At 39.8% G+C, this 19,526-nt stretch overlaps 1 protein-coding gene across 2 annotated transcripts in view; it reads right to left on the minus strand.

Annotated features, from left to right (window-relative positions):
- Positions 1–11,286: 11,286 nt before the first annotated feature.
- Positions 11,287–19,526, minus strand: part of Rtn1 (reticulon 1) — a 219,307-nt gene continuing 211,067 nt past the window's right edge. For both annotated transcript variants that reach the window (XM_047541705.1, XM_047541706.1), the window contains 4 exons: positions 18,778–18,847; positions 18,238–18,284; positions 18,096–18,154; positions 11,287–11,887 (listed from right to left, as the gene is read on the minus strand). In XM_047541705.1, the coding sequence (XP_047397661.1) occupies positions 11,845–11,887; positions 18,096–18,154; positions 18,238–18,284; positions 18,778–18,847 (219 nt within the window). In that variant the 3' untranslated portion in view covers positions 11,287–11,844. The remainder of the gene's footprint in view (positions 11,888–18,095; positions 18,155–18,237; positions 18,285–18,777; positions 18,848–19,526) is intronic.

A 19,526-nucleotide genomic window follows, 5' to 3' on the forward strand; every position in this document is an offset into this window, starting at 1 on the left:
ACATACAAACATACAAAAAGACTCTGTGAACAATAAAGATTCAGACTCAGCCTCAGAACACTTGGTGTCTCTGTGTGCTGTTTTTCCACCGCGCCGATGCCTCTCATCCACCTCGGACCCCCGGCTGCTGCTAGGGCTAGACCCTGGCACCTGCTGTTATATGTAACAGGGAGAAATAGAAAGGAGTTATGTGGAAGCCCTCTTCTCTTTCCACAGAGAAGGAAATTTGCCCAAAGTCCCACACCTTTCCTTTTCTGTCTCAAGGGTCAGAGTGGGCAGGTCAGACATGGAGTGTCTGGATTCTAGCTTCGCTGCAGCAGTGGTAGGAGACAAGAGCTGGAGGATTTCCTACAGAATGCCAGCCATGTGGACGTTCTATAGACCAAGATTTCAACCCCAGCATCCGCCCCAAGCCAGCAGGCTTTGTGGGTCTTTCCTAGAGACCTGTGAAGGAATCAGTGAAGCTTCTAGCATGGAATAGAAAGGGTCCCTTGGTCCTTCCTCGCTGGTTACTAGGGGGATCTCCCCAGTTAAAGCCTTCAAGTTGGCTTGACAGTCCACACATTAAAGACCCTATACTACTTGGGATTCTAACAGCATCTAAAGTGCCTGTTTTGTAATCAGGTTATAGTTCTCTGCTACAGTGACTCCAGCACATGGTTATTTGTGGTAAACCAGCAGGAAGGTAAAACGTCCCCTAGGTAGTGCCAGATTGTTAGGGAAGCAAACAGATGGGTTAGTGCCCCTGATGGAGTTAGCGCCAAATAAGGAAAGTCAAGCATCTCTAAGGAAGGGCAGAACATGTCAGTCTTTGTAACTACATCCAATTAAGAGGCCTCCTTTCAACTTTCTCTCTTGACAACTTGTTTTTATTCATCATCAGAAATTTCTTGGGGCTAAACAGATTTGGGACAAATATGTGTTTCATCATTTGCTAGTGGTTTTAGCCTGTCTTCCATAGTAAAACTCCTAGTCTTCATTCTTCATCTATGTGGTGGGATTTTACATTCTGAGACGAAGAAGACTAAGCAGGATGAAGAAATGCTTACCCTAGAGCACATGCTAAATATGTGCAGTCTTTTCCTTCCAACTTGTGGAAAATAAGCACTTCCTCTAAAACAAATGCTACTGTCCTATCTGCCATCCCTAGCTTTCCTAAACTTCTTGGTGAAAATCACTGTAATGAAATCAACAGTTGCCATCCCAGCATTGGGAATTGGTTTTATTTCTAGACTGGTAGGAGGATTCTGAGGTACAGAAGGAAAGAAGGTTCCCAGAGAAAGTCACAGTTACATGAGTAGGCACCAGTCATCCTGGTTCAAGTATTTGTTGTGTGCCTACTACATGCTGGGAATTGTGCTTATACAAGAGACTCATAGGTGGCACCAGGAAAGAGCCCTCCAAGGAAGAAACCAGAGAGTTGAGGAGTCAGGCCAATCCTTTTCTCTGAGTAGAGAAAAAAGAGGTAAGAGAGAGGCAAGGCAAAAAGATAAAGTAGGAACCAGTTGCCTACCCTGTAGGATCCTCCATTCACAGAGCACCCCTCAGTTCCAGGTACTAAGCGCTTGGACAGCTTGATTTTCCCTAAAATTTCACTTTTTCTAATTCAGTCGACATGTGTTGGGCTTTATTATATACCAAATACTCGATTCAGCCCTTCACCTAAACATGTGGATGAGATTTGGCCTGCGTTCTTGAGAATAGGCCATGAAGGTGGGCAAAGTTTACGACGAGTGTTCTTTCCTGTGAGGGACATGGTACCATAACTACAGCTCACACCTGCAACTGATTTTGCATTCTTATAGAAATGTACATACCTTCAAGATATTATCACAACTCTTTGAGGTGATTATTATGATCATCTCATTTTTTTTAGAAAATTATACCAAAATGAGAGATTCAACGGCCATCGGTTAATCACTGGCCTCAGAGTTGAACAGTGACTCCAGATCTGGGTCACAGCCTGTTCTGCAGAGACCTTTGACTTGAGCAAGCAGGGCAGGAAGTTGGCTGGGGTGGCCGGGGAAACTCTGGCAGGGTGTCAGCAGAGCCAGTGGGGTGTGGTCAATGAGTGTGAGGTGCAGAGAGGGAAAGCAGGAGCCCAGGCAGAATTTTGGGTCATTATTTCACTGTCAGGGACCTTGAACTCCAAACCAAGGAACTGGATTTTGTGTTGCAGGCGGTGAGAAGGCTAACAGAGAGCAGATTAACCTGCTCCCTGATGTCAGCTGTTTACTTCTAAATGAGGTAACACTTTATGGTAGGATGGAATATCAATTACAGGCATCATGATTGTTTTAAATGAGCATTTGCAGAGTAATCAGAAATTAAACTGGGCCAGAAATAACCAATGCCATAGTTAGCAAAAAAAAAATCACTTTTCTTTTGATTATAATTATTTTAAATCACTGGTGTTCCAGGTAGCATCCTTATTTAGATAGATAGTAATGATGATTTTTTAAATGCTCACTTAGCATCTTCATAGACACTTCCAACACTCCTGATCTTTAAGTAGCAACACTTTTAAATTGCCTTATTTTTTTCTTACTTTAATTCTTATTTTTATAAAGTATATTAGACTATATGATTCATCTGAAGATGACTCAGTAAAGATTACTGGAGTAGGTAAACTTTCCACTTGATTTTAAAAACCTGTCCCATCTCTTTCTTCTTTTGATTTGCAAAATGTCAGGAAACACCAGATAACCTCCAGACAGAGCGAGAGTCGAGCATTTCTGGAGCTCTTTAAGGAAAGTAAAAACATGACCAAATTATGGCAGCGCTGGCTCCTATTCCTTCCCACCCCCTCAGGGACCTTTCTCAATCAGCTCCTGCCCCCCTCTGTCTTCCCTGTGTCCCTTGGACTTTATGTCCCATTTTCTCTTACTAAACCTATACCTCGCCTAATGAATGTGGTTTTTCTCCCAAAGGTTCATATGTCAGACTTGGTCCTCCATGTGGTGGCGTAGAGGTGGTGGGTGTTTAAGAAGTGCCACCTCTGTGGAGGTTGCAAGACTGGCCCCTCCCCTCTCTCTGGCTTCCTGGTGATATGATTTCTCCCTCTTGCATGCTCCTGCCATCGTGGTGCCCTCCGTCATATGGAGGCACCTAAGGAGACCTTCCAAAGAACTGGCCATTTGTTCTCTTAGCCTCCAAAACTGTAGGCTAAGTGGGCCTCTTTCATTCATAAATACTCAGCCTAAGTTATTTCATTGTAGTAATGAAAAATGGCCTAATACAGTAAATTTCCTAAAAGCGTGATCTACATCTTGGCTATGACATATTCCTTCACCCCGCACCCCAAATTGCCTCTTCCTCATCTTCTCGTGGCTTTTTCTCCAATCCCATTCCCCCATCCCCTTTCTTAATGAATTTGGCACCGTTTTCCCAGAAACTCCAAACCCTCCCAAGATACCTACACCATTCTATTTTGCTCTCCTTGGTTCTTCTTTCTTCACGTCCATCACTGGCTCCCTTTTCTTCTTCCTCCTGTTCGCTAAAAGAGGCATCTGTCCTAGGCTCCAAGCTCTTTAAACTCCATGTTCTCCAAACTCTTCCCTCACACAGATAACTCTCAGGTTGTCTCTCCTTCCCACTTCTCTCATCTTGTAGACCAGACTAACTACACATTCTCACTTCAGATATGAGGTAACCCCAAAAGCCCATGTGAGAGATAATTCAAGAAAGTTTAGATTGGGTTATGAAAGCCTTCAACTCATCAGTGCATTAATCCACTCCAATGGATTAACTGGGTGATAACTGGCAGGCAGATAGTGTGTGACTGAAGGAGGTGGGTCTTTGAGGTATATATTTTGTCCCTGGTGACCTGAGCTCAGTCTCTCTCTGCTTCCTGGCCACCACGTCCTGAGTGACTCCTCCACATCCTTCTGCCCTGATGTTCTGCCTCACCTCAGGCTCAGGGCAATGGAGTCAGTCGTCTATGGACTGAGATCTCTGAAACTGGGATCCCCAAATAAACTTCCTCCTCTAAAATTGTTCTTGTCAGGTCTTTTGATCACAACAGTGAAGAAGCTGATCAAAACACTAGGTTATGGGGCTGGGTTGTGGCTTAGTGGTGGTAGAGCGCTTGCCTAGCATGTTTGAGGCACTGGGTTCAATTCTCAGCACCACATATAAATAAACGAGTAAAAGAAAGGTCTATCAACACCTAAAAAAAAAAAAAAAAAAAAAAAAAAAAAAAAAAAAAAACACTTGGTCTTGCTGCCAGCGTGTCAAATTTCAACCAAACTTTGTTCAAAACTGGAGTTTACATTGCAGGTGGTTTCATTGCAGACTGAAATCAGGCTAGCTTTGTCAGCCCATCTCAAAAGTTGACCCGTCTATATTTTTTTCTTCATCCCACTGATCTTTGAACTTCCAAAGTGCTTTGTTCAAACTTTCACTGGATGACAGTTACCACAGGTTGAGTGGCTCATAGTTTTTTGTGTCATAATCTTATTAATTAATAGTTTTGTGACCTTTGTGCCTTACTTTTCTCATCTGTAAAATTGAATCTTCATTGTAGGATGAGCATGAGAATTAAATCAATTCGTGTAGTTAAATTGTTTAAAAGAGTGCCTGGAACAAAATAACCAACTCCATAAATGTGGTGGTAATTATTATCTCTATACTATGAGACCCCTAAAAGTGGAGACAGCATTTCACTCCTCTTTGAATCTCCTGCAGCACCTACTATGGCAATTTCCATGTAATAAATGCCTAAGTTACTATTGCAAAGGATAACAGAAAAGATGCATGTGTTCAGAATTTTTTTTTAAAAGTATAATTTAAAGTCTTCTGCACTTGGGATTTTATTAGGGTGAAATACACACATACACACACACAAACACACACACACACACACACACACAGGGAAAAAGTTACCTTGTTCTGTGTCTACTGCACAACTTTTATATCTAAGGTAGTATGACAAGAGTCGTTCATAATGGTCATACTGATAGAAGACCCCATTTCAAGACCCTGAAGGACACTTTGAATCATCAGATTAAAGTATATATGAAGTTTGGTTCTAGGTGTGAAGTTTATTACACCAGAATTATTGTTTAATTACTATTTTTAAAAGGGTAACTCTTAATAACTGTGATTCCGTTCATGAGAGCTCCTGATTCTCAGCTCTGGATAAATGCACTTCTGGAGTGAAGGAATGAACCAGCACCATGGCTTCATTGCTAGGGTTTCTTTTCTATTGCAGTGTGGATATGTGTTCTGGGTCAGGAGTGTCTGTATAAAAGTAAGCCATTACATAAAGCTCTTTAAGATGTATGCACTTTCTTTTATGCCTCTGTCATGGTAGGATTGTTATGTAATGCCTGGATTTAAGCACTTCTGCCTTTAACTACAAAGGTCAAAGCAACAAAATTGTGTGTTTAGAAAGATACTCTATCCCCTGTAGTTAAGCCCTTGGACTTCTTTGTGTTCTTTCAATAAATGTTCACTGATGGTTAATATACTTTAGCGGGTTTCTATTACCAGCAATCAAATAGTCTTGCTGAGGCAGCATTGTTCCTGAGCTAGAGAGACTACAGGGGAGGGGCCGAGAAACACCCAAGAGGTAGTGTTGTTTAGTGGAGAGAGCCCAGGCTTTGAAATCAGACATGGATCCAAGTCTTTGTTTCATCACTTACTAGCTGTGTAGACATGTTGAGATTGAGTTTCTTCATGTGGACTGTAATAATAAAAGTATTAATCATGTAGGATTTCAAAATTCTGATTAGAAGGTCCAAATCTTCAACTTGTTGGCTTAGGATCAAACTTCCTTAACAGGACTCCCATAGCACAAGAAATAAAAGCAAGAATCAACAACTGGGATAGATTCAAACTAAAAAGCTTTCTCTCAGCAAAGGAAACTCTCAGCAATGTGAAGAGAGAGCCTACAGAGTGGGAGAATATCTTTGCCAATCATACTTCAGATAGAGCGCTAATTTCCAGAATCTATAAAGAACTCAAAAAACTCTACACCAAGAATACAAATAATCCAATCAACAAATGGGCTAAGGAAATGAACAGACACTTCACAGAAGAAGATGTACAAGTAATCAACAGATATATGAAAAAATGTTCAACATCCCTAGTAATAAGGGAAATGCAAATCAAAACTACCCTAAGATTTCATCTCACCCCAATTAGAATGGTGATTATCAAGAACACAAGCAACAATAGGTGTTGGCGAGGATGTGGTGAAAAAGGAACACTCATACATTGCTGGTGGGGTTGCAAATTAGTGCAGCCACTCTGGAAAGCAGTGTGGAGATTCCTCAGAAAGCTTGGAATGGAACAACCATTTGACCCAGCTATCCCACTCCTTGGCCTATACCCAAAGGACTTAAAATCAGCATACTACAGAGATACATCCACATCAATGTTCATTGCTGCTCAATTCACCATAGCCAGATTGTGGAATCAACCTAGATGCCCTTCAGTTGATGAATGGATAAAGAAACTGTGGCATATATATACAATGGAATATTACTCCTCAATGAAGAATGATAAAATTATGGCATTTGCAGGCAAATGGATGAAATTGGAGAATATCATGCTAAGTGAGATAAGCCAATCTCAAAAAACTAAAGGACGAATGATCTCGCTGACATATAATGGGGGGTGGGAGGGGTTAGCATTAGGTTTAGGGTTAGGTTTAGGGTTAGGGATAAGGAGAGCGGTAAGAATGAAGGAAAGAAGGACTGTATAGAGGGGAAAGAGGGGTGGGAGGGGTGGGGGGGAAGGGAAAAAAATAATCAAACATCATTGCCCTATGTAAACGTATGATTACACAAATGGTATGCCTTGACTCTAAGTACAAATAGAGAAACAACATGTATTCCATTTATATACAATAATAAAATAAATAAATAAATAAATAAAAAAGAAACAATGTTTGCAAAAAGAACCCAGTACTTTGTGTCTGGTGCAAAGATGCTCTGTTATTCCTGAGAGTTTTCATTTCAATAGCCTGAAAGTAACCTTATCAACTAATAAATACAATAGATAAATTATAGAATTAATCAATTGGTTGGATGCATCTCATATAACGCCTAATTTAGGATTTAAAGAACAAAATCTAAAAATAAGGCAAATTTTTGTAAACAGGAATAAAAAGTAGATACATTTTACTGGAGAAAATTACTCTTATTTTAGCACCATTCTTACCAAGGGAGGTTGAAGATTCAACCATAAATGGAAGACTCAGATGGGTTTATGCAGATAACCTGATAGAATGTAATGGAACCCGGGGAGAAAGCTCTATTGATTCTGTTGGAAATGTAGTTTGTGGAATCAAGCATTTGATGTTCTTTTCTAACTACAGGAAGCAATAAAAAATGAGGTATATTCTATCAAGCAAAAAGGAAGACAGAATCTATTTGCTACTGAAAGATGATAGTGTGGTAAATTCTCTTGTCATTTTAGAGCATCTTAACTATATTTATTGGACAGAGTGAGTACAGTAGAGTTTCTGGGTATTTTGATGAATGCCACATGAACAAAAATTCCAATACTATCTATCTGATAGTGATCTAGGACTAGGTGTATCATAGTCATTGGACAATTTGTTATTGTATGATGCCAAGTTATTTGCTGAGGTGCCATATTTGCACTTAATATGTATCCGAAAGAAAATATAAATTACCAGTTTCTAAGTGTTTGCCCTGGTGGAGGAAAAATAACCTCATTAATTTCAATGGAAACTTTTGGTTTTAGTTTTGTAAGTAACCTTTGGAATACGGTGCCTGAAATAATTTTCCATGATAGTCTAGAAAACAGTGAAGAGCCTGCTTATATACCTGGGATTTCTCCCCACCCTTCACAAATTGCTGGCTGCCTCCTTCCTCTGGAGAGGAATTACCTTTGGGTACCAGTGGTAAAAACCACAGGAGGCCCCCCCTACCAATGCTCCCTCCTCTGGGGCCTGTAACACTCCCTCCTCTTGTCCCCTTACCACCACTAGGGGTGGCAGAGGTTCCCATTCTTGATAGGCCATAAGTACTAGGTCATTTCCAGTTAATTTTCTTAAACTTTGCTACACTTTAAAATTAAACTCCTCAGTTACCCTTTTGAGTCTGCTGTTTCCTGCTGGGCTCTGGTTGACAGAATGCATTCATAAAAACTATTAATAGAAAGACAAAACAGTTTTGTTGCTTTTTAAAGATAGTACTTAAAACTAATTCTTTTTTTAAAGTGTCGCCTAATAGAAGTCATTAGAGATGGCATGTTCTGATGAATAAACAGGTCTTATCACTGTTTGCTGTTGTAAATAAAGTTTATCGGCTTTAGAATTGAAAAAAAAAAAAAAAACTGGATTGAAATTCACTCCCCTTATCCGTGGGACAGAGGGCCATCCAGTCTATTCCCAGAAGGAAAACAGATGATAGCAAAATGTGGATCTTCTCTATGCTCTTCCTTCATTTTTCTCTAGGGAAGAAGAATGTATTAAAGGGGCCTGAGGAGGTCTGGCCTAGGCCCCCCTCTCCCTGCCAGCCTGTCCTAACTGCAGACCACCTCTGCTCTGATTCCCATGTTGTAAGCTATGTCCAGTCCAAGGATAGGGTGGGCAAAACCACTGGGTGTGAAATGGGTAGAAATCACAGGAAGCCTTACTCGGGCATAGTCAAGCAACTTCATCATTAGTGATCATTTGATTTTTATTCATTTGGTATATTTCTCAACCGAATTGCAACTTAGAGATGAAGTGGGACCAAATAACACCCTCAAATCTGAACCCCTGTTTTAATATGGATATGGAAAGAGTGAAAGTTCTATGAACCACCCTACATCCTTTATTCTTGAAATTATCCATAAAGCATACTGTAGCTTCTTCATCTTCCTGCCTCCTGCTTACTGAATTCATCCACTGACTCTAAGAATTTTCTGCAGTTTACAACCCAGATCTGCTCACTTTGGGTTCCCTGGGGGCTCTGCTCTTGGTTTTCTTCTTACCTATTCACTCACATCATTTCCATCACCTTGGATATCCCATTGCTAATGCTTCTGGTAGAAGAAATAGAATATTATGCACCCTATGGGTCATTTGTTAAAAGTCTGTCATGCCCACATTTTTTCAGCCTGAAGGTTCCCTCAGGAACCTCCCCACCACACCCACCAAGTCAAATTCCTGATTAGATCCTCCTAATTAATGGCTTTTTGGGAAAAGAATTTGAGACCAGTAGGAGGGAAGAAAATACCGTGAAGGCCAATATTGAAGAATATTAATTCTTCACAATAAAACCATGTAGAAGAAACTTTATATTAAAGGCTAGAGACTGAAAAACATAAAAAATGAAGAAATCATCATCTTTTTCTTCTCCTCCTCCTCCTCCTTCTTCTTCTTCTTCTTCTTCTTCTTCTTCTTCTTCTTCGTCTTCTTCTTCTTCTCCAATCCCTCCCCCTCCCCCTCTTTCTTCTCTTCCTTCCCCTCCTCCTTCTACTAATTCTTCTTCTTTACTAGGAATCAAACCCAGGGCCTCACACATGCTTAGCACATACTCTACCACTGAGCTGCACTCCTAGCCTAAGAAATCCTCTTCTGTATTTAGTAACCATAAAAATAATCTTATTATCTTCCTTCCCCAAGCCAGTTCTTCTGGACTCTCTATCTGGAAAATGGCCTTGTATTCTCTTGCTCATCTGGTCTTAGTGGTAGGGCTCAGGGGAGGCAAGTGAGCTACCTGGGTGTAAAATATAAGGAGTTGCTTTCAAATTTAAGGGCAGCTTTCGGATTGGAACCCCACATCTGATCAGTCAGCACTCCGCTCCCGCCCCCCATCCCCTCACATTATCTCTTGCAGTCCCACCGTGGTGGGTGCTTGGCAGGGGAGGCTCAGGGCTAGGCGAACATTTCCCTCCTCTTGTCCCTGTGGCTGCTCCAGTAGAGGCCTGGTCATTTGACACCTATTTGCTATTAGAATTATGTTACAATTAACTTCTTTATTCTTCTGATCTTTAGTGTCTTGCACCCTTACGGTGTCTATGTGACAGTGAGTTAAAGAATAGCCTCAAATCATTGGCACAGACTTTCAAGTGTCTTCCTAGTGCAAAAGAAGCTTTCCCCAGCACCACAATTCCCACCCTGAGGACCTTACAGCCAGTTCAGCTGCTCACCACTCTCAGCCGAGGCCATGCACGTCCACGTCTTCACTCCCTACATGATGTTCTTTCCATATTCTGGTGAACCTTCTTCCCCTGGCAAAACCCAGACGAAGATGCAGCCCTGAAGTTCAGCTTCCTGAGAGGCCTTCCCCTCTGTTGCTCAAGCTGGTATCGCAGCTCTGATTTCACACCCATTTTCATCTCGTCAGCCTTGACACACAGCCACCATCCCTCTACCCCAACATCAAGATGGGGGTTCCTTGGCTGTTGGCACAGGGCCAAGCTGCCCTCATAACCTGCACACTACTTTGTGTGAAAGGTTAACTCCATAAATACTGACTAAGCCCAAGTATGCAACTGGTACAAAGGCAACTTTTTATAAGGGATTATTATTTTTTTTCTTCTAATACGTTTCCCACTCCTATTTCTACTGCCTTCTTTCCCTTCTACCTCTTCATCTTTGACTTTCAGTTCTAACACCAAGATAAAATATGCAACTAGACTTTCACAAAAAGCAGAGAACAACCATTAGAAGACTTAGCATGGTGAGGGCCGGAGCTGTCATCTCTCGACTCACAGCTCTGTTCTTAGTGGTTGGTACACAGTAGGTGCTCAAAAACTAATTACCAAAAGAGTGAATTTCTAACAAGTTTCATTATTTTATGCCACTGTTGGATTGCTTACGATTATAAAGAGTTCATGTCAGGATTTACATCACTTTCAAGTTTTTAAAAACTGAACTACCTGCACCAACCCCGCAAGAGTACAACATGAAGAGTGTTCCTTACTACTCCTTAGATCTTTATATTAATAATCCAAGGGGCACATTAACAAGGCTGGGGTTAGACCCTGTATTCCTGGAGGGAGGAACAAGGTGAGTGCTAGGTCTCAGCCCCCAGGCACATCTTCAGGTGACTTGGTCTGTTACGGCTTTTGCATTTCCTAGTAAAATCATGACAAGACAGGGAGAACTTTCTACATTTAGTAACATTTATTTATGCATTCAGTATCAAGTACATAAGTGCAAATATCCAGAGTCCATAATTAAGTACATTAGGAACTACAGAGAAAGTAATACAAATTGTAATAAATTTAACATGCTGGTACTTTTCGTTACCATACATGTAAATCAGCCCATCAATCCCAGACAACAAAAGTACTGCATGTTTGTTTTGGATTTATTCATTTATTTAATTATTTTAAGTTATACAAAACTGATTACCATAAGTACGGTCGACTGTTTTTTTTTTTTAATTTTTATGTTGTGTGTGTTGGAAAAATGCTAAAACATCAGTCTACAATTCTATATAATGTTATTAAAGATTAATCCAACCAGCAACCCAAGGACATATAAGCAATTTCCACTATTGCGCCAGTGCACTCGGCAGGAAAGGCCTAGCCACGGGGGACGTTAGACGCTACAGAAGCATGGCAGAGAGAAGAACACCGAAGGAGGAAGGAGAACGTGGGCTCTCACCATCATGCACTTTTTTTTTTTTGTTTTTAGCAACACGAAATTAAAAACCACATCTAATACACTTTTCTCTACACTTTAGTGCTTGACACAAGTGACTCAAATATCCTAAGAGTAAAGGAACAGCCTAAAAACAGCTGTTTTAAAGTTTGCCTCTAAGAGTATGGTACTGGGTAGGGGGAACAATCAATTTGCAGTAACGAGTAAGAAGAGAGCTGTCGCCTCTCCAGACGTCCCTGTTTGTGTCCAGTCCCCGCTGGGATACCTGTCTACTCAGCGTGTCTTTTGGCACCTGGGATTTTAGCTTGAATCCTAAGAACAAACAAAACAAGACAAAAAGTAAAGGGATAAATTGTAAATGTTAATTAACAAAACCATTTTATGTATCCATTCTGTTTCTTTAATTAGCTAAGATTAATTACATAAGATTCTGGAAGATATGGTTGTGTGTGTGTGTGTGTGTGTGTGTGTGTGTGTGTGTGTCTATAAATATTCTTCTAAAGAGCAATAAGAAGGAAACAAAAATTGGAAGGAAATGAGTGACCCAAGGAAGCTGCCTTCTTTACAGTATAACTTTTTAGGTAGATGAACATGCTGACTTATTTCAGGACTATAGTGACAGTAGCCATTGATCCCCTAATCTGAGGCACTTCTGAAAGACAAAGGAGAGTGCAGTTTCTACCTGTGCGAGGAAGATGAGCATAAACACAGATGGTTCCGGGTGAAAGAACCTGTGTGTATCCTCAATGTGGCCAAACTACTCAGAACTGGAAGTAAGAAACCTGGATCCCCACCTGAGTTTTGCTACTCACTCAACTGATGAACAGCTTTTCAGACTCTAGACACTCATCTTTCATATGTGGGTGCACAGCAGGCTGTCACCAAGGCTCCTGTGATTCTGTGGTGCTCACAATACGGTTGTGTCATTTCAAGGTAGGTTTACACCAGAACTGTTTTGTTTGGCAATGTGAAACTTAATGAGTTCATCATGCAGATTTTAATTGAGACCCTCCTCTATGCCAGGCACCCTTCCACATTCTGGAATTCAGTGGTCAACAAAAGGAAGAAGGTACCTGCTCCCATGGAGTTTTCCTTCTTGTAGGGGTTGAGAAGAGAAAAACAAGGAGAAAAGAGAAGTTGGGATGATGACAAATGCTATAAAACAAAACAAGGCAGTAGGAAAGGAAGTGAGTGGGCAACGTCCCACAGATCTGAGAAACAGGTGCCCAGAGGACAGGGAGGAGCCGACACACTCACGCAAAGATCTGGAGGTTGCAGGCAGCAGCAGCAGCCATTGCAAGGGCACTAAAGGAAGGACACGTGTAGGGGAAGAGGAGGGTACAGCCCACTGAGCTGAGGCGTGGAGTAGGGAGGCCTGAGAGGCAGGCAGTATCCAGATGGTGTTGGAACTTGTGGGCCATGATAGGGGATTTAAATTCTATTCTGTGTGATGAGAGGCCATTGAAAAATTTTATGCTGGGGAATGATGTGATCTGATTTACGTTTTAAGAAGATGATGATGGTGGCTATTTGAAAAAATTGGGGAAGTGAAAGTAAAGCAACAATGGAGGAAGGGACACCTATGGCATTCCGGGTACCAGAAGACAATGTCCAGAGTTTTGTGGCAGATGTGGAACAGGTGTCCACAGGCAGGTGACCAGCCCGTTTGGAATCTGGTTTGGAAATGGAGCTGAAAGGACCCACGTAACCTGTTGATGTGTTGAATGCATGGGCACAAGGGGAAGAGGAAGAAAAATAAAGGAAGATTCTTTAGTTTTGGGCCTGAGCGACCATGTGAATGATGATACAATGTAATTACCGGGATGGAGAGGACTAAAGGAAAAATGGGTTCCGATGAGGAATTGCAAGATGTTTGACCATGTAAATCTGAAATGTCTATGGGACATAGACCAGAAAGTATCAGATAAGCAGGTGAGTGGACCTGGTGCTCAGCAGAGGAAGTCTGGCTGGAAACACAAGTATGGAATCCTTGACATTTGAAGCTATAGGACCAGAAGAGAGGTGGATGAGAGGAGAAGCCAGGAGCAACAGGACATAGTGACAGGGGCCACCTAACTTCTACATGGATACTCGAATGAATGACAAGGAACTTACTGCTCCATGGGGCAAAGGCTTACATTGTGGAACAACTCTAATTTTTACTCTTTTATCTCATATTTTATTAGAATCTCAGAACATCTGAAATTTCTGCTTTTAAGAGAAAAAGAGAAAGCCTACTTCTTTCACAGTGTTAGACCTCCAAATACTTGAGGGACAGCCATTGTGTTCTTTTTAAAGTCATCTCTTTTCCAGGGTCATTCAGTGAATTTTGATCTTCACTAGTCATTATTGTCAGATTTCTAGTACCTCAGTACTGGAATTACTGTATGGCATTACTCCAGTATATTAATGCATCTCTTAAAACGCCCCATCCTGAAATAAACTGAATATATGTGTGAAAGGACCAAAATGGAATATAGCAACTCTGCCCTTTTTTCATTTAGGTTTTAGACTTTATATTAGTAACTTCTAAACTTGCACAAATTTTTTAAAAAGATGCCTCAGCATACCATGACTCACATTTGACTGGGGACCAATTAATCAATTTAAAAATCTCAGGTATTTTTTTATACCCACTACTGTTATAGTTTATCTCATTCACCCCTCCTCCATTCTTTTTTGAAGTTGACTTTTAAAAAAATCTAAATATAGAACTTTCCCTGTTAATTTCATTTTCTTGATTCAAATTCAGGCTCCTAGATTGCTCAAGGTCCTTTGATTCATCTTGAATCTTGCCCTCTCTGAATCTGCTTTTGCTCCAGGATATGTGCCACCTAGAACTTTGGAAATTATATTTGATTTATCTTCACATGGCTAGGAGAAGTAATGGTGTTGAAAGGGATGGGTCAAGGCCGGGTACTGCAGCACATTACTATGCCTTGCCCCAGGCAGTTACCCGGTAGATTAAGGAACACATTTTGGGTCTTCTACAGACTGTGCTATCATCTCTGGTTTTCTACACAAGAATGCCAGGAAGACTTGTTGAGTACCTCACTGAATACTCACTACCAGAACAGTATAGAATCTCTCCAGTTAGTGAACACACACAGTCTATTCTGAGTACCTACAGTTTTACTAATTCACTCTAGATTTTTTCTTGGAATTAGACATTCAATTCACCCAAAGATAAGTTCTAGAATCTATGCTTCCTTCCCATTTGAAAATTGAAACAGCTCCAGTTCAATTTCAGGTTTCAGGGAAGTCTTTCAGTCTCTGAGATTTATTAGAGATCACCAGGAAGGTTTCTACATAAAATCGCAGGCACTTTCACCGCCCCAGACTAGAACTCACCTAAATATAGGCAGCTACACTCATTTCTGGCAGATTTCTTATGTTCTTGCTTAAAGCTGTAATTTCCTCTATAATCTTTATTTTGCCTTTTCTAATTTGAGGCCTTTTCAAAACTCTAATAGTGTTTCTACATATCACCCCACCCCCACCCCATCTTAGATCTGGAAAACTGATACAAAGAAAGGTTAAATGACCTGGACAGGGTAACTCAGTATGGAGAAAGAATGGCATGAGGGTTCCCTGGCTCAGTCTGGAACTGTCCTGGATCTCTACACAGTAACAGGCTGTTGAGGAGGAGGAAGTGGAAGAGAAGGATACGTAACAGTTCTTGTTTCCCATGTCTAAGTAAGAATACTCTACAGTTGCTAACTTATTAAATAGACAACAACCCTATGAGGTAAGTACTAATATTTCCAATTTACTGATAAGGAAACAGGTTTACAGAGACAACATTTATGATGAACTCATATTGCATAAATGCCAGAAATGGACTTAAACTAGTCTCTCTGATGAACCATCGAGTTCTTAACTGACTAAAATGGTATAAATTCTGCGGTTAGAATTATTATAACATGAAATCAGAATTTTAGAGGTCAAGGAGACCTGAGAGGTAAGAGTTCATCAAGAAATTTCTTTTAGACTTTAGTGCCAGACAAAACAGATTACTTAACCTAATTTCTCTTTTTGTTCTAGCGACCAGAAAGCTCAGAACTGACTCAGAGTAAAGGTCAATTACAGAAGTCCTATCAGTCCTCATAGACAACATGTTCTCTCTCTGTTCCTTCATATAGTCCTGATTTCCAAGTGTAATTTAACAACTACATTGTGTGGGGGTCTGGGTGGTGGTGCGGGATTTTCTCTGCCATTTGTTTTCCCTTCATTTTAATAGTCTGTGCCCTGAACACTTTTGTTGGAATTACGATTTCTCCTAGCTGATTGCACATCTCCTCTGGTCTTTCTCCTCTCCAGTTCTTCTCTCACTAGACTGTCATGGCTGATCTTCACAAAAGGCAATTCTGATTACATCGATCTCCTTAGAAACATCACGAGCTAGCCATTTCCTATTGGGTCAGGGTCAAAACTGCTCAGGGCATTCAGGTCCTGGTCTCAGCTTCTCTTCCTACATTTCTTCTAACTGATCTTTCCACACAGTAAGCTTTGGACACACTGTCTGACTCACTGCTTCTTGAACATGACCCACATTTTTCAGGCTCTTTGTTTTTGCTTGTTTCGCTTCTTCTTCTTGCAGAGTCTTTTACCCTATCATCCACTGGGCTGCTGTTCACCCATTCTTCAGTGCCCAAGCCAAATGCCACCTTTTCTTAGTGACTTTCCATTGATCACTCTAGGAAGGATCAATTGTATCCTCATTGCTCTGACTTTAGTATTTTATGCAACTCTACCTGTATTTCTTAAATTGTCTTATAGTTGTTTCTTTTTGTCTGCACCAATAGGCTGAGAGCTGGATTTATTTCATTCATCTTTTTACCCTCTGTGTTTATTATATGAAGTATCCAGAACAAAATAGGTACTCCTCTTTTTAGAACCAATCAACCAGCACTGCCTACTCCCCATTAATAGATGTGATTTTCTCAAGATCCCCAAACTGAGTATTGTACAACTTAGTTCTAGAACTTCTATTTTTCTGTATCCAAACTCCTATTCTGGTGTTATGTACTATAGTTTCCATAGTTCTAACTGCCAAAAAAGTTACCTGGGAAAGTCACTGAAATGTAAATTTCAGGTCACCAACCCTAGAAATCCTCATTCTATGGGTCTGATACGGAATTTGTGTTTCAAACAGGTTCTCCAGGTTTGGGCACCACCAATCTTCACATGATGCCATGCTACCATTTATTAAAATAAAATAATGACTTTTGTCCTTCATTGGTTTATTTTATTAGATGTTGGTCACACTGGGGTCCAAGCTGATAATTTCAGACATTTTGAAATGTGCCGAAGATCTGTTACAGATCCATATTCACCACACAACCTGAGTTCCTTAAGAGTTTAAGAGGAGAATGTAAATGATACATAGTAAAGATAAAATCTGTATACACTTCAGGAGGGAACCGTTGTTGATGATATGTAACCTAATAGAGAGGAATTTTAAAGTGGTTGCCTTTCAATTTGTTTATTTTGCTTTTATACTTCTTTGCCTAAGGAAGGCAGCCTGATTCAGAAAATTAATGGTTAAATTGAAATAGAAACACTTGACATTTTCAATCTTTTAAACAATGAATAGCACTGCTTTTTAAACCATCAGAGTTATCTTTTAAACTTTAAAATAGATAAAGTTTTTGTTACCTAAATATTTTGATTATAAAATGCTGCCCTCTAAATCTGATCATCACCTGGGTTCAAATACATAGTTATTTGATTACTGGATGGAGTCCATATTAACTAAGACCCATCCTTTGGTGATATGTATTTGTAGCTGAAGATTAGTTCAACCTTCAATTAAAATCTTGAATAGTAATGACACCATAAAAACTATCATTGTAAATGGCAACAAACCTAAATATACTAATGTAAGAATTAGGGAAAGCTACTCAGTTAAGTGATCATGTTAGGTGCAGATATGTAAAACTGAAATCTTTATTCCCCAATACATTAGGTAGCCCATAAATTAGGGTCTGTTCTAGACTCGGATTTAAAAAGCAATGGTGTTAATCAAACACACTTATAAAGTAGTATAATTAAAATAGTTAGGTAACAAAATTTACCTATTTTAAAGTTTAAAAGAGAACTTTAATGGTTTAAAAATTAGTGCTATTTATTGTTTAAAAGATAAAAAATATTCGTTAATTTAAGTGTTTCTATTTCATTTTAACCATTAATTTTCTGAATCAGGCTTCCTTCCTTCTTCCATCTTGCTCTTGAACATGGGTCAGCCCTCAGCTAGAGCTTTACTTCATTTATTATTAAAACTCATTCATTATGATATTCAAGATAAATCCCTGGAGGTTTCAGTGAGTTGCAAGTTGTGAAATTCATAGTTATTTTCTGAAATAGTATAATTGAGAAGGGAATGAATATATGACTTGAATAAGTAAAAAAATCATACAGTAACCTATTATTTTACTATCTTTTATTATACCTATCTAATCCTTTCAAAGGCCTGCTTAAGACAGTGACTCTTTTTTATGAATCTTGCTGGACAACTTACTTGGCCACGACAGCATTTATGTGAGTCCTCACAAGTCCCAGATATTGGTCAATCTGTGCCTACGAAGAGAGAAATAATGAGCACATCCAAAGACCATGAGGTCAAAATTTAACATGAATGTCTGACCCCACAGAGAACTTACCTGGTGCTTAACATACACTACAGGTAGAGTAAACATTGAAACCACAGCTGGGATGAAAAAAAAAAATGCAGTGTTAAAATTCTGAGAGTTATCAATAATAATAAGTTCATAGACACATTTTTATATACTTATGTGATATTGCAACATTATTTGGAATAACTAGTATTCTAGATGAAGGATGACAGGGCAGTTATAAGGAAAGCGAAAAGATGTCATTCCTAGAATGAGGGTGCCTTCCCAAGATGAAAATGCATCTCTAGCCATAACTGCTGCTATAAACAGATACATTTAGAAACCAATATAACCCATTTTGGTTGAAGAAAAACAAAATCCTTCAGACTTAGAAATTCATTACTGATATCTAATATGTAAAGATTCTTTAATTGAGCTGTGATAGTAAGGGAAATGCCCTGCACTCAGGGATATCTGGCATTTGTCCCTAGGAGTTTATCAGAACAATGCTAAATGCTAACAGCCTAGGAAGACTTGTGTTCTCAGGGGGTGTGAAGGAAGACACAAAGCCCTCTTGTCCATCCTTACCCATGAGCAGCAGGGTCAGGCCATTGAAGAGGGCGCCGACGTAAGTCAGGAGCCACATCAGGACTGCAAACTGAAGAATGAAAGGATGATCAGAGCTCCTGAAGCCATTCCTGACAGACTCGAGCCTCCTATTGTTAATTTTTAGATTATAATTGATTTTTCTAATTAGTGTTTCAATTTTTTTTCCTAATTAGGATTTCTGATTAGAATTTTGTGGATTACAGTTATAGGTAATAGGAAATGAATTTCAATGGAATGATTTCAACAGGAAATGAAATAGCAATAGGTTTAAAGTCCATCATGGAATCACTGATGGGTTGTCATTAGCTCCCTTGGAAACCATTGGATCACACTGTCATAAGGTTTGACAGAATCTGGGCAACAGAAGTCTAGTCTAGGGCTTCATAAACTATGACTTTTGACCTGTTTCTATATGGGCCCATATAGAAATTTTTACATTTTTTAATGGTCAAAATCAAAGAAGAGAAAAATGATATGTGAAATGATATTAAATTTAATTTCCACTGTCCATCAGTAGAGTTTTACTGGTACGCAGTCGCAATCTTTCACTACTGTGTTACTGTGTTGTCTTTTGTGCTTTTATGCCACAGTGACAAAATTGGATAGACAAAGTGTCCTCTGCAAAGCCAAAATATTTACTATCTGGTTCTTTAGAGAGAAGGACTGCTGACCCCTGCTCTATCCCTATTTTTACATAGCGAAAGGAAACATTATCTTAGAAGCTCCAG

This window comes from Sciurus carolinensis, chromosome 2, assembly GCF_902686445.1.
Source record: "Sciurus carolinensis chromosome 2, mSciCar1.2, whole genome shotgun sequence".
NCBI lineage: Eukaryota > Metazoa > Chordata > Mammalia > Rodentia > Sciuridae > Sciurus > Sciurus carolinensis.